Consider the following 12,281-nt stretch of genomic DNA (forward strand, 5'->3'; position numbering starts at 1 on the left):
GCTACCGTGTTTCATCCACCAAACACTGATCTCAAGTTAAAGGGAGATTTTCAAGAACGACCCAGGTGGGACTTGAACCCACAATCCCCAGCTCCCGAGGCTGATGCCTTATCCATTAGGCCACTGGGCCATATCACCAATCTTCTATCAAGTGGAAAACTGCACTTTAGGATCTCGATGACAGTTTGCATTCTATTAAATAAGAACTAATGGCCAAACATTTTCTTTCTGCAATCATTCACATTCGTGTCTCATCGGTTCTGGGGTATGGTTCTAGTGTATAGTGTGACTGGTCTTGAGAGTTTCGAATTCAAGTCAAGGCCACTCTCATTAACTTGAAATCACAACCTTTCTGCAGCTATTTTCTTGTTTGCATTTCATCATCATCCACCTAACATGAGACCGTCAATTGAGAGCCACGGGGTACTTGAAGTCAAGATCTCCATTCCCAGAGCTTAGCGGAACCTTTTAGGTTTGTAACATGACAGTGAGATTCAAGCAAGATTGGATGAATCCTAATTGAAGTGTGCAGCAAGTCTGAGAATTGGAAGCTAACTATTGCCCTCGGATCATCACACTTAAGCTTTGAGTAGACAAGTCAGGATTTTTCAAAAAAATTTCATATTTTGCAATTTTTCAAAAAATTGTCATTTTTTGTGATTTTTTGTGATTTTTCAAAAAAAATTTATTTTTTTGCGATTTTTCAAAAAATTGTCATTTTTTGTGATTTTTCAAAAAATTTCTACTTTTTGTGATTTTTCAAAAAATTAGATTTTTTGTTATTTTTCTAAAAATTTTCATTTTTTAGAATTTTTCAAAAAAATTTCATTTTTTGTGATTTTTTGTGTTCTTTAAAAAAAATTCATTTTTTGTGATATTTCAAAAAATTAGATTTTTTGTTATTTTTCTAAAAATTTTCATTTTTTAAAGATTTTTTTAAAAAAAAATCATTTTTTGTGATTTTTTGCGATTTTTCAAAAAATTTTTATATTTTGCGATTTTTCAAAATATTTTTTGTGATTTTTTGCAATTTTTCAAAAAATTTTCATTTTTTGCGATTTTTCTAAAAATTTTTATTTTTTGTGATTTTTTGCAATTTTTCAAAAATGTTACATTTTTTGTGATTTTTCAAAAATTTTCATTTTTTGTGATTTTTCAAAAAATGCTCATTTTTTGTGATTTTTCAAAATATTTGATTTTTTATTTTTCTAAAAATTTATATTTTTTACTATTTTTAAAAAAAAATTTTCATTTTTTGTGATGTTTTGCGATTTTTCAAAAAAATCATTTTTTGTGATTTTTAGGGATTTCTCAAAAATTTTTCATTTTTTGTAATTTTTCAAAAAAAATTCATTTTTTGTGATTTTTTGTGTTTTTTAAAAAAAAAAAAATTTTTTTTTTTCAAAAAATTCAAAAAATTAGATTTTTTGTTATTTTTCTAAAAATTTTAATTTTTTTAGGATTTTTCAAAAAATTTCATTTTTTGCAATTTTTCAAAAAAATGTCATATTTTGTGATTTTTCAAAAATAATTCATATTTAGCGATTTTTCCAAAAATTTTCATTTTTTGCGATTTTTTAAAAAAATGCATTTTTTGCGATTTTTCAAAAAAATTTCATATTTTGTGATTTTTGCGATTTTTCAAAAAAATTTCATATTTTGCGATTTTTCAAAAAAATTTCATATTTTGTGATTTTTCAAAAAAATTTCATATTTAGCAATTTTTCCAAAAAAATGCATTTTTTGTGATTTTTCAAACAAATTTCATTTTTTGTGATTTTTCAAAAAAATGTCATATTTTGCGATTTTTCAAAAAAAATTCATTTTTTGTGATTTTTTGCGATTTTTCAAAAAAAAATTCATTTTTTGCGATTTTTTAAAAAAATTTCATTTTTTGTGATTTTTCAAAAAATGTTCATTTTTTGTGATTTTTCAAAAAATTTTCTTTTTTTGTGATTTTTTGCGATTTTTCAAAAAAATTTCATATTTTGCGATTTTTCAAAAAAATTCATTTTTTGTGATTTTTTGCGATTTTTCAAAAAATTTTCATTTTTTGTGATTTTTTGCGATTTTTCAAAAAAAAAATTCATATTTTACGATTTTTCAAAAAAATTTCATATTTTGCGATTTTTCAAAAAAATTTTATTTTTTTGTGATTTTTCAAAAAATTTTCATTTCTTGTGATTTTTTGCGATTTTTCAGAAAAAATTCATATTTTGCGATTTTTCAAAAAAATTTAATATTTTGCGATTTTTCAAAAAAAATTAATTTTTTGTTTTTTTGCAATTTTTCATAAAATTTTCATTTTTTGTGATTTTTCAAAAAAATTGTCATTTTTTTTGTGATTTTTCAAAAAATGTTCATTTTTTGTGATGTTTTGCGATTTTTCAAAAAAAAATCATTTTTTGTGATTTTTAGGGATTTCTCAAAAATTTTTCATTTTTTGTAATTTTTCAAAAAAAATTCATTTTTTGTGATTTTTTGTGTTTTTTTAAAAAAAAATCATTTTTTGTGATTTTTCAAAAAAATAGATTTTTTGTTATTTTTCTAAAAATTTTAATTTTTTTAGGATTTTTCAAAAAAAATTCATTTTTTGTGATTTTTCAAAAAAAATTCATTTTTTGTGATTTTTCAAAAAAAATTCATTTTTTGTGATTTTTCAAAAAAAATTCATATTTTGCGATTTTTCAAAAAAAATTCATATTTTGTGATTTTTCAAAAAAAATTCATATTTAGCGATTTTTCAAAAAAAATGCATTTTTTGCGATTTTTCAAAAAATGTTCATTTTTGTGATTTTTCAAAAAAATTTCATTTCTTGTGATTTTTTGCGATTTTTCAAAAAATTTTCATTTTTCGTGATTTTTGCGATTTTTCAAAAAAATGTAATATTTTGCGATTTTTCAAAAAAATTTAATATTTTGCGATTTTTCAAAAAAATGTTATATTTAGCGATTTTTCAAAAAAAAATTCATTTTTTGTGATTTTTCAAAAAAATTTCATTTTTTGTGATTTTTCAAAAAAATGTCATATTAAAAATTAAATTTTTCAAAAAATTTTCATTTTTTTGTGATTTTTCAAAAAAATTTCATTTCTTGTGATTTTTTGCGATTTTTCAGAAAAATTTCATATTTTGCGATTTTTCAAAAAAAATTTATATTTTGCAATTTTTCAAAAAAATTTCATTTTTTGTGTTTTTTTGCGATTTTTCATAAAATTTTCATATTTTGCAATTTTTCAAAAAATTTCATTTTTTGTGATTTGTTGCGATTTTTCAAAAAAAATTCATTTTTTGTGGTTTTTCAAAAAATTTTCATTTTTTGTGATTTTTTGCGATTTTTCAAAAAAAAAATTCATATTTTTCGATTTTTCAAAAAAATTTTCATTTTTTGTGATTTTTTGCGATTTTTCAAAAAAAATTCATATTTTGCGATTTTTCAAAAAATGTTCATTTTTTGTGATTTTTTGCGATTTTTCAAAAAAAAATTTATATTTTTCGATTTTTCAAAAAATTTTAATTTTTGCGATTTTTCAAAAAATTTTCATTTTTTGTGATTTTTCGAAAAAAAATTATATTTTGCAATTTTTCAAAAAAATTTCATTTTTTGATTTTTCAAAAAATTTTCATTTTTTGTGATTTTTTGCGATTTTTCAAAAAAATTTCATATTTTGCAACTTTTCAAAAAAAATTCTTTTTTGTGATTTTTCAAAAATTTTTCATATTTTGCGATTTTTCAAAAAAATTTCATTTTGTGCTTTTTCAAAAAAATTTCATATTTTGCGAAACAAAATTTACAAAGCTCCCAGCATGCATTGCATCATAAATAAATTATGCAGCTTTATGTTGTTACAATCTCTTTCTTTTTATTTATTTTGTGTTGTGTTTGGGAGGTAATATTTCAGTAGTTTTTTTAATTGATTTTTATTTTTATGTTTGTCACCATCATTGAGATTCAAAGACTAATTGTTGATGTCTGTGTGTTTTTAAATGCTGCCATAGATCAAACATTCACATTGTAAATCATGCTTTTAAAGTCATTTATTGTTAAAGCTTCAGTGGTTTCATTTATGTATTTTATTCATTTCACACACATAACTAATATGACACTGAATTAGAAAACAAGCAGGAGAAGATGGCTTTGATATCATAGTTAATCTCTTCAGACTGACTCTTACATTTTCTTTTGAATTTTCATGCTACATGTAAGAATAGTGTGATTAGCACTAATAATTATAGCATCCAAATTAAAACAAACATTTTATAGCAAGAAGTTGAAGAGCCCTACTAAAGCAGACTCTGTCCTCCATCATGGTGACTTCAAATGAACAACAGAAATTTCATAAAGAGCTTTTGTTCACATGACAGAATTAAAGCCAAAGCTCAGTAATAAGTGAAGCTCCATGATGAGTTGTTTAATGTGATGAGTTGTTTTAAAGATATTGAAAATAAAAATAAAATTTTACTTTGTAATTTGTTTATTTTTTCATTCATTATTATTTTATTTAAAGTTTTATTCTCAGTTGATTTCATCTTTGGTTTTGGCTACTGCTGCCAGTATTTTGATATACATTTTACATATATTTTACACAATAAGAGTTTGCTAATTAACACTCTCTGAGTGGTAAATTTTTTAACACTTTCAAAAGTGTTATTTTAACACTTTTATAGTGGTTCCCATATAAACACTGAGGGATTGTTAATTTGAACTCTAAGGTAGTTAAATCTACAATCTAAAATTTGCAGTGTGTATAACCCTTTATTATTGTCTTTAATTGTTTATGTACCATAGCATAATCAATGAAACACAACATCAAAACACTGTGCTGATGAGATTGTCTTCTTGCTGCTTTGACACTGACTTTTGCCTATCTTGTGTTTTTTTGTCCTTCTTTAGCAGTTGAGGACAAAGGCGGTCTGCCGAAGAAACCACTCAGCTCCTCTGAAAGACAAGGTATATCACATAATAAATGTCACTTATTAACATTTATTCATACTGTTGCAGCATGAACTACAGTTGAGGACGCTCCTGTGAAATATTTATTCAAGCTAATGGAGCAAGGACATTTTCACAGTACTTACGATAGTATATTATCTTCTGAAGAAAGTTTTATTTGTTTTATTATTTATGTTTTTTATTGGCTACAGAACAAACAGTGTTAAGCTAGTTAAGCCTTTACTTTCTCAATCTAAATATGGTAGCACATCAGAATAATAGTCCTTTAGTTAATCAATTTACTAACACTAAGTGTCACCAATCTTGTGCAGCATTTATTAATTACAGGTCAACATTAATGCATTATTAAAATCCAAAGTTGTGCTTGTTGACATTACTTAATGCACAGTGCATTAATGAACTAACGTTATTTAACTTAAACATTAAATCGTTAACAAAGATGAATGAATACTGTAATTAATGTATTAAACTTCTAAGTCATGTCAGTAAATGCATTAACTAATATTAACTAATGGACTATTACTCTAAAGTGTTACCTTAAAGGGTGACACTTTACAATAAGTTTGTATCAGTTAATGTCAAAGCATTTACTACCATAAACAAGCAATGAACAATACACTTAATGCACTATTTGTTCGTGTTACAGTCATCCATGCCAACTCGCAGTCCATCAACTAAGCATTAAATATTATTTTAATAAAGCATTAGTACATGTTGAACTATGATTAAAAATGTTGTACAAGCATTGTTCATAATTAGTTCATGTTAGTAAATACATTATCTAATGAAACCTTATTGTAAAGTGTGACCCAATATTATATACTGTCATCATGGCAAAGATAAATTATAAGAAATTAGTTATTAGAACTATTATGTTTAGAAATGTGCCTGAACAAGTCCTCTCTCCATTACACATAAATTGTGAAAAATAAACTCAAATTTAACAGGGGGGGCTTATAATTCCGGCTTCAACTGTATGCATTAATAAATAAAAGTCGTCACACCAAGACACTGTCTTCTGATAATCACAACTGTGCTCATTTAGGAGCCGGGGAAACAAAGAGAAGAAAACGTTCCTGTGAAGATCTTTCACAGAAGCCCCACTCAGACTCTCCACTGTCTGCTGTAAGTTCATCGTTTGTACATCACAATTAGGTGGTGTATATACTGCTGAATACAGTTTTGTAGGCATAGATGGGGAGACTGTGCAAAAAGTATGATTATGTCAATGAAAGGTTTTAACTATTATACTTACTTTGTTGAAGGCTCCTGCATCGACTTCTTTATTGGAGGCTCCTGCATCAGCCTCATCAGTTTCTGGCCAGTCTTCTTCATCGGCTCCTGCATCAGCCTCGTCAGTTTTTGCCTCGGCTTCTTCATCGGCTCCTGCATCAGCCTCATCAGTTCCTGGCCAGTCTTCTTCATCGGCTCCTGCATCAGCCTCATCAGTTCCTTGCCAGTGTTCTTCATCGGTCCTGCATCAGCCTCGTCAGTTTTTGCCTCTGCTTCTTCATCGGCTTCTGTATCAGCCTCGTCAGCTCCTGCCTTGGCTTCTTCATCAGCTCCTGTATCAGCCTCATCAGTTCCTGCCTTGTCTTCTTCATCAGCTCCTGAAAAATCGCAAAAAATTAAAAAATTTTGAAAAATCGCAAAAAATGAAAATTTTTTGAAAAATCGCAAAAAATGATTTTTTTTTGAAAAATCACAAAAAATGAAAAATTTTTGAAGTCACAAAAATGAAAAAATGAAATTTTTTTAAAAAATCGCAAAAAATCACAAAAAATGACATTTTTTTGAAAAATCACAAAAAATGAATTTTTTTTAAAAAATCACAAAAAATGACATTTTTTTGAAAAATCACAAAAAATGAATTTTTTTTAAAAAATCACAAAAAATGAAATTTTGTTGAAAAATCGCAAAAAAAAACAAAAAATGACATTTTTTTGAAAAATCACAAAAACTGAACATTTTTTGAAAAATCGCAAAAAATGAAATTTTTTTGAAAAATCACAAAAAATGAAAATTTTTTGAAAAATCTCAAAAAATCACAAAAAATGAAAATTTTTGGAAAAATTGCAAAAAAATCACAAAAAATGAAATTTTTTTGAAAAATCGCAAGAAATTTTTTTTTTTGAAAAATCACAAAATTTTTTTTTTTTTGAAAAATCGCAAAAAATCACAAAAAATTAAAAAATTTTTGAAAAATCACAAAAAATGAAATTTTGTTGAAAAATCGCAAAAAAAAACAAAAAATGAAATTTTTTTGAAAAATCACAAAAACTGAACATTTTTTGAAAAATCGCAAAAAATGAAATTTTTTTGAAAAATCACAAAAAATGAAAATTTTTTGAAAAATCTCAAAAAATCACAAAAAATGAAAATTTTTGGAAAAATTGCAAAAAAATCACAAAAAATGAAATTTTTTTGAAAAATCGCAAGAAATTTTTTTTTTTGAAAAATCACAAAATTTTTTTTTTTTTGAAAAATCGCAAAAAATCACAAAAAATTAAAAAAATTTTGAAAAATCACAAAAATTTTTTTTTTGAAAAATCTCAAAAAATCACAAAAAATGAAAATTTTTTGAAAAATCACAAAAAATTAATTTTTGGAAAAATCACAATAAATCACAAAAAATGAAAAATTTTTGAAAAATCGCAAAAAATGAAATTTTTTTGAAAAATAACAAAAAATCCAATTTTTGAAAAATCACAAAAAATGAAAAATTTTTGAAAGATTTTTGAAAAATCACAAAAAATCACAAAAAATGATTTTTTTAAAAAAATAACGAAAAATCACAAAAAATGAAAAATTTGTGAAAAATCGCAAAAAAATTTAATTTTTTTGAAAAATCACAAAAAATGAAATTTTTTTGAAAAATCGCAAAAAATCACAAAAAATGACAATCTTTGGAAAAATTGCAAAAAATCACAAAAAATAATTTTTTTTGAAAAATCACAAAAAATGAATTTTTTTTGAAAAATCGCAAAAAATCACAAAAAATGAACATTTTTGGAAAAATCGCAAAAAAAAATTTTTTGAAAAATCAAAAAGAAATTTTTTTGAAATATCGCAAAAAATCACAAAAAATTACAAATTTTTGAAAAATCACAAAATTTTTTTTTGAAAAATCGCAAAAAATCACAAAAAATGAAAATTTTTTGAAAAATCACAAAAATGTAATTTTTGGAAAAATCACCATAAATCACAAAAAATGAAAAAATTTAGAAAAATCGAAAAACATGAAATTTTTTTGAAAAATAACAAAAAATCCAATTTTTGAAAAATCACAAAAAATGAAAAATTTTTGGAAAATCACAAAAAATCACGAAAAATGAATTTTTTTAAAAAAATAACGTAAAATCACGAAAAATGAAAATTTTTCGAAAAATCATGAAAAATGAAAAAATCATGAAAATCACGAAAAATCATGGAAAATGAAAAAATCACGAAAAATCATGAAAAATGAAAAAATCTTGAAAAATCATGAAAAAATCTTGAAAAATCACCATGCTGCGGAACCATCTGCCTGAGGGTAGCAGACAATTTTGTCTGTATAATTGTACATGTTAAACTAATTTAAATTAGAAGTCCACTAAATGTTCATTAACTAAAGTCACAGCAAAAGGTGCTACAACTAATGTAGAAATGCCAAAGTTCCACTGCTTTTTCTGTGACAGCTGTAGGGCTCGTCCGGGAATTGAACCCAGGACCTCTTGCATCCTAAGCGAGAATCATACCCCTTGACCAACAAGCCCTGAAGAAAGAACCTGCAGTGCCAAAAAAAGTCTTACTTTTTTATAAATACTTTTTGTTCTTGTTGTTTTTAGTATGTGCCACCTGGGTTGCCTTTGATGCAGTTCCTTTTAAGTTGGCTGTGCAGCACAATCCAGTGTGACCTTCAAAAGCTAGGTTCATACCCTTAGGTCAAAAAAGACATGACAATGGAAAACTCTTCAGAGAATCTGTTTTGTCATTAGGTGTACACACCAGATCGTCTGAATGCAATATGGTATAGGGATCCTTAAGTGCTGTTTTCTAGGTTAAAAGAACTTCCGGAGTCATACAACAGATATGGCAAATGCTAGTATTGGCCCAGTGGCTTAATGGATAAGGCATCACTCGTTGAAGTTGGGGATTGTGGATTCAAGTCCTGTTTGGGTTGTGTTTGTTAGGTTACATTTAAGTTGTGTGAAAAAATCCTGACTTGTCTACTCAAAGCTTAGGTGTGATGATCTGAGGGCAATAGTTAGCTTCGAATTCTCAGACTTGCTGCACACTTCAATTAGGACTCATCCAATCTTGCTTGAATCTCACTGTCACGTTACACACCTAAAAGGTTCTGCTAAGCTCTGGGAATGGAGATCTTGACTTCAAGTACCCCATGGCTCTCAATTGACGGTTTCATGTTAGGTGGATGATGATGAAATGCAAGCAAGAAAATAGCTGCTGAAAGGTTGTGATTTCAAGTTAATGAGAGTGGCCTTGACTGGAATTCGAAACTCTCAAGACCAGTCACACTATACACTAGAAAGAAAGAAAATGTTTGGCCATTAGTTCTTATTTGATAGAATGCAAGCTGTCATCGAGATCCTAAAGTGCAGTTTTCCATGCGGTAGCATCTTGTTGAAGGCATACAAGAGATCCTTGATAGAAGCTTGGTGACATGGCCTAGTGGCCTAATGGATAAGGCATCAGCCTCCGGAGCTGGGGATTGTGGGTTTAAGTCCCACCTGGGTCCTTCTTGAAAATCTCCCTTTAACTTGAGATCAGTGTTTGGTGGATGAAACACAGTAGCTGTGAAAACCTTCTTGAGATGTGTTTGCGTGTCATTAACTTCCTTCATTGGCATTCCATACTACCTGTTATGACTAAAAGGGTAACGAGATACCTAACGCAAATGGCCATTTTGAAGCCTGCATGGTGCCTACAGAGAAGAGACTGTGTACAAACACAAAGATGATGCTTACATATTAAGCTGGTACGTTGTTCAAGATCCATAAACAATTCTAACCACCGAATCATTCCCGCTCCTTTTTTGTCTGTATTATTGTACAGGTTAGACTAATTTAGATCAGAAATCCACTAAATCTTTATTAACTAAAGTTTCTACAACTAACACAGAAACACCAAAGCATCACTGATTTTCTGTGAAAGATGTAGGGCTCGTTCAGGATTTGAACCCAAGACCTCTCACACCCAAAGCAAGAATCATACCCCTAGACCAATGAGCCCAGTAGAAACACTCTGCAGTGTCAAAAAAAAAAAATTCTGTAAAACCGGTCCAATCTACTTTTTGTTCATGTAGTTTTTGTTATGTGTGTCAGCAACTCCCTGGATTCATGTTACAGTTCACAGGCAGTATAGAAACAGCATAGTGGCCTAATGGATAAGGCACCAGCCTTTGAAGCTGGGGATTGTGGGTTCGAGTTCCACCTGGGTTGTCTTTGACGCAGTTCCTTTTAAATTGGCTGTGCAGCACAATCCATTGTGACTTTCAAAAAGCTAGGTTCATACCCTTAGGTCAAAAAGACATGACAATGGAAAACTCTTCAGAGAAGCTGTTTTGTCACCAGATCGTCTGAATGCAATATGGTGTAGGGATCCTAAAGTGCTGTATTCTGAGTTACAAGAACTTCCTAAACCGTACAACAGATATGGCAAATGCTAGTATTGGCCCAGTGGCCTAATGGATAATGCATCAGCGTTTGAAGCTGGGAATTGTGGGTTTAAGTCCCATTTGGGTTGTGTTTGTTGGGTTAAATATAAATTGTGTGGAAAAAATCCTCACTTGTCCCCTCAAACCTTGCGTGATGATCTAAGGTCAATAGTTAGCTTCAAATTCTCAGACTTGCTGCACACTTCAATTAAGATTTATCCAATCTTGCTTAAATTATCCAATCACTTTACAAACATCAAAGGTTCTGAAAAGCTCTGGTAATGGAGATCTTGACTTCAAGTACCCCGTGGCTTTCAACTAATGGTCTCATGTTAGGTGGATGATGATGAAATGCAAACAAGAAAATAGCTGCAGAATGGTTGTGATTTCATGTTAATGAGAGTGGCCTTGTCTGGAATTTGAAACTCAAGACCAGTCTCACACCATACCCCAGGACCAATGAGACACGAATGTGAATGCTTGCACAAAGAAAATGTTTGTCCATTAGTTGCACACATCTTATTTGACGAAATGCAAACTGGCATCGAGATCCTAAAGTGCAGTTTTCCATGCGTTGGCATCTTGTTGAAGGCATACAAGAGCTCCATGACAAAAGCTTGGCAACATGGCCCAGTGACCTAATGGATAAGGCATCAGCCTCTGGAGTTGGGTATTGTAGGTTCAAGTCCCATCTGGGTTGTCTTTGAAGGTCCACTATAGATTTAATTACAGATCATTTCAACCAATTATTGCAATGAAAAAAACTGATGCATCAACACATCAAAGCACTCTCTTGCTGACATCAGGGCTTTCCTGTTGCAGTCGGGTGTGCACGTCTCCAACACCACTATAAGACGACACTATAGACGTCAAAGCCCTGTAGGCCTTCCTAGAAAAACAACTGCAAGGCAAGGAAAATGAACAGGTATTGTGTATTATCATTTTGTCAAATCAAGTATTTCAGCAACACTTATGTAAAATGTTAATAAAATTAATTAATAAAATTATTGTATGTGTTTGTTGTATAGTGCTGCACTTAAAACGATTGACGAAAAACTGCACAAGGACAATGAGCAATCTGCTAAAAAGATTCAGAGTGAGCTTCTGTTTAGAATACAGTTAAAAGCATCAGTCTGCAATATTAGAAAACCAGTAAAACAACTCAGGTGGACCTATAGAAAGCCAGGTAAGCCATTTTGAACAATGCCATAATGAAAAGATTTATTTATTTACATTAATCCATGCATCTCTTTATTTAGGCTATTTGCTTTATACGAGCTTACATGTCCTACAAATTTATTAATAGGACATACCCTATTAATAAACCGCCATGTTGTGAAACCGAAAGCAAAGCATCCAGTAAAAATTCATGTCTGGGGAGCCATATTCCATCAGGGACCTGGACCGCTAGTTGTGTTAGAAGGTTAGTTCAAATCTCTTTAATATGATTGAATCGTTTCTTTGCAGTTTCTTTATTTATATATATATTTTTTTTCTATTTTCAGGAATTATGGACAGATGTTTTTACGAAGACACTATAATAAAATTCAATCAGGCTCCATACGTAAAACAACACTTTAAGAACCATATCACTTCTTCCAAGGTAGATACAGTATGTAGGCCTACTGTACCAACTTTGTATGTGTGTGTGTACATGTTCACTGATGTGTGT

The 12,281-nt window shown here is 28.8% G+C and overlaps 1 protein-coding gene and 2 non-coding genes across 3 annotated transcripts; 1 reads left to right on the forward strand and 2 right to left on the reverse strand.

Annotated features, from left to right (window-relative positions):
- Positions 1-57: 57 nt before the first annotated feature.
- On the reverse strand, positions 58-130 carry trnap-cgg (transfer RNA proline (anticodon CGG)). Its single transcript has one exon. It is a non-coding gene; the product is annotated as a tRNA-Pro (tRNA).
- Positions 131-4,735: 4,605 nt separating this feature from the next.
- LOC147844939 (uncharacterized) lies at positions 4,736-6,601 on the reverse strand. Its single transcript, XM_087247705.2, has 2 exons — positions 6,209-6,601; positions 4,736-4,938 (listed from the first exon to the last, which is right to left on the reverse strand). The coding sequence occupies exons 1-2, from the start codon at positions 6,421-6,423 to the stop codon at positions 4,890-4,892; spliced, it is 264 nt and encodes an 87-aa protein (XP_087103831.2). The 5' UTR covers positions 6,424-6,601; the 3' UTR covers positions 4,736-4,889.
- Positions 6,602-9,618: 3,017 nt separating this feature from the next.
- trnar-ccg (transfer RNA arginine (anticodon CCG)) lies at positions 9,619-9,691 on the forward strand. The gene has a single exon. It is a non-coding gene; the product is annotated as a tRNA-Arg (tRNA).
- The last annotated feature ends 2,590 nt before the right edge of the window (positions 9,692-12,281 follow it).

The sequence above is a fragment of the Danio rerio genome, chromosome 4, assembly GCF_052040795.2.
Source record: "Danio rerio strain M-AB ecotype USA chromosome 4, GRCz13ab, whole genome shotgun sequence".
In the NCBI taxonomy this organism is placed as follows: Eukaryota; Metazoa; Chordata; class Actinopteri; order Cypriniformes; family Danionidae; genus Danio; species Danio rerio.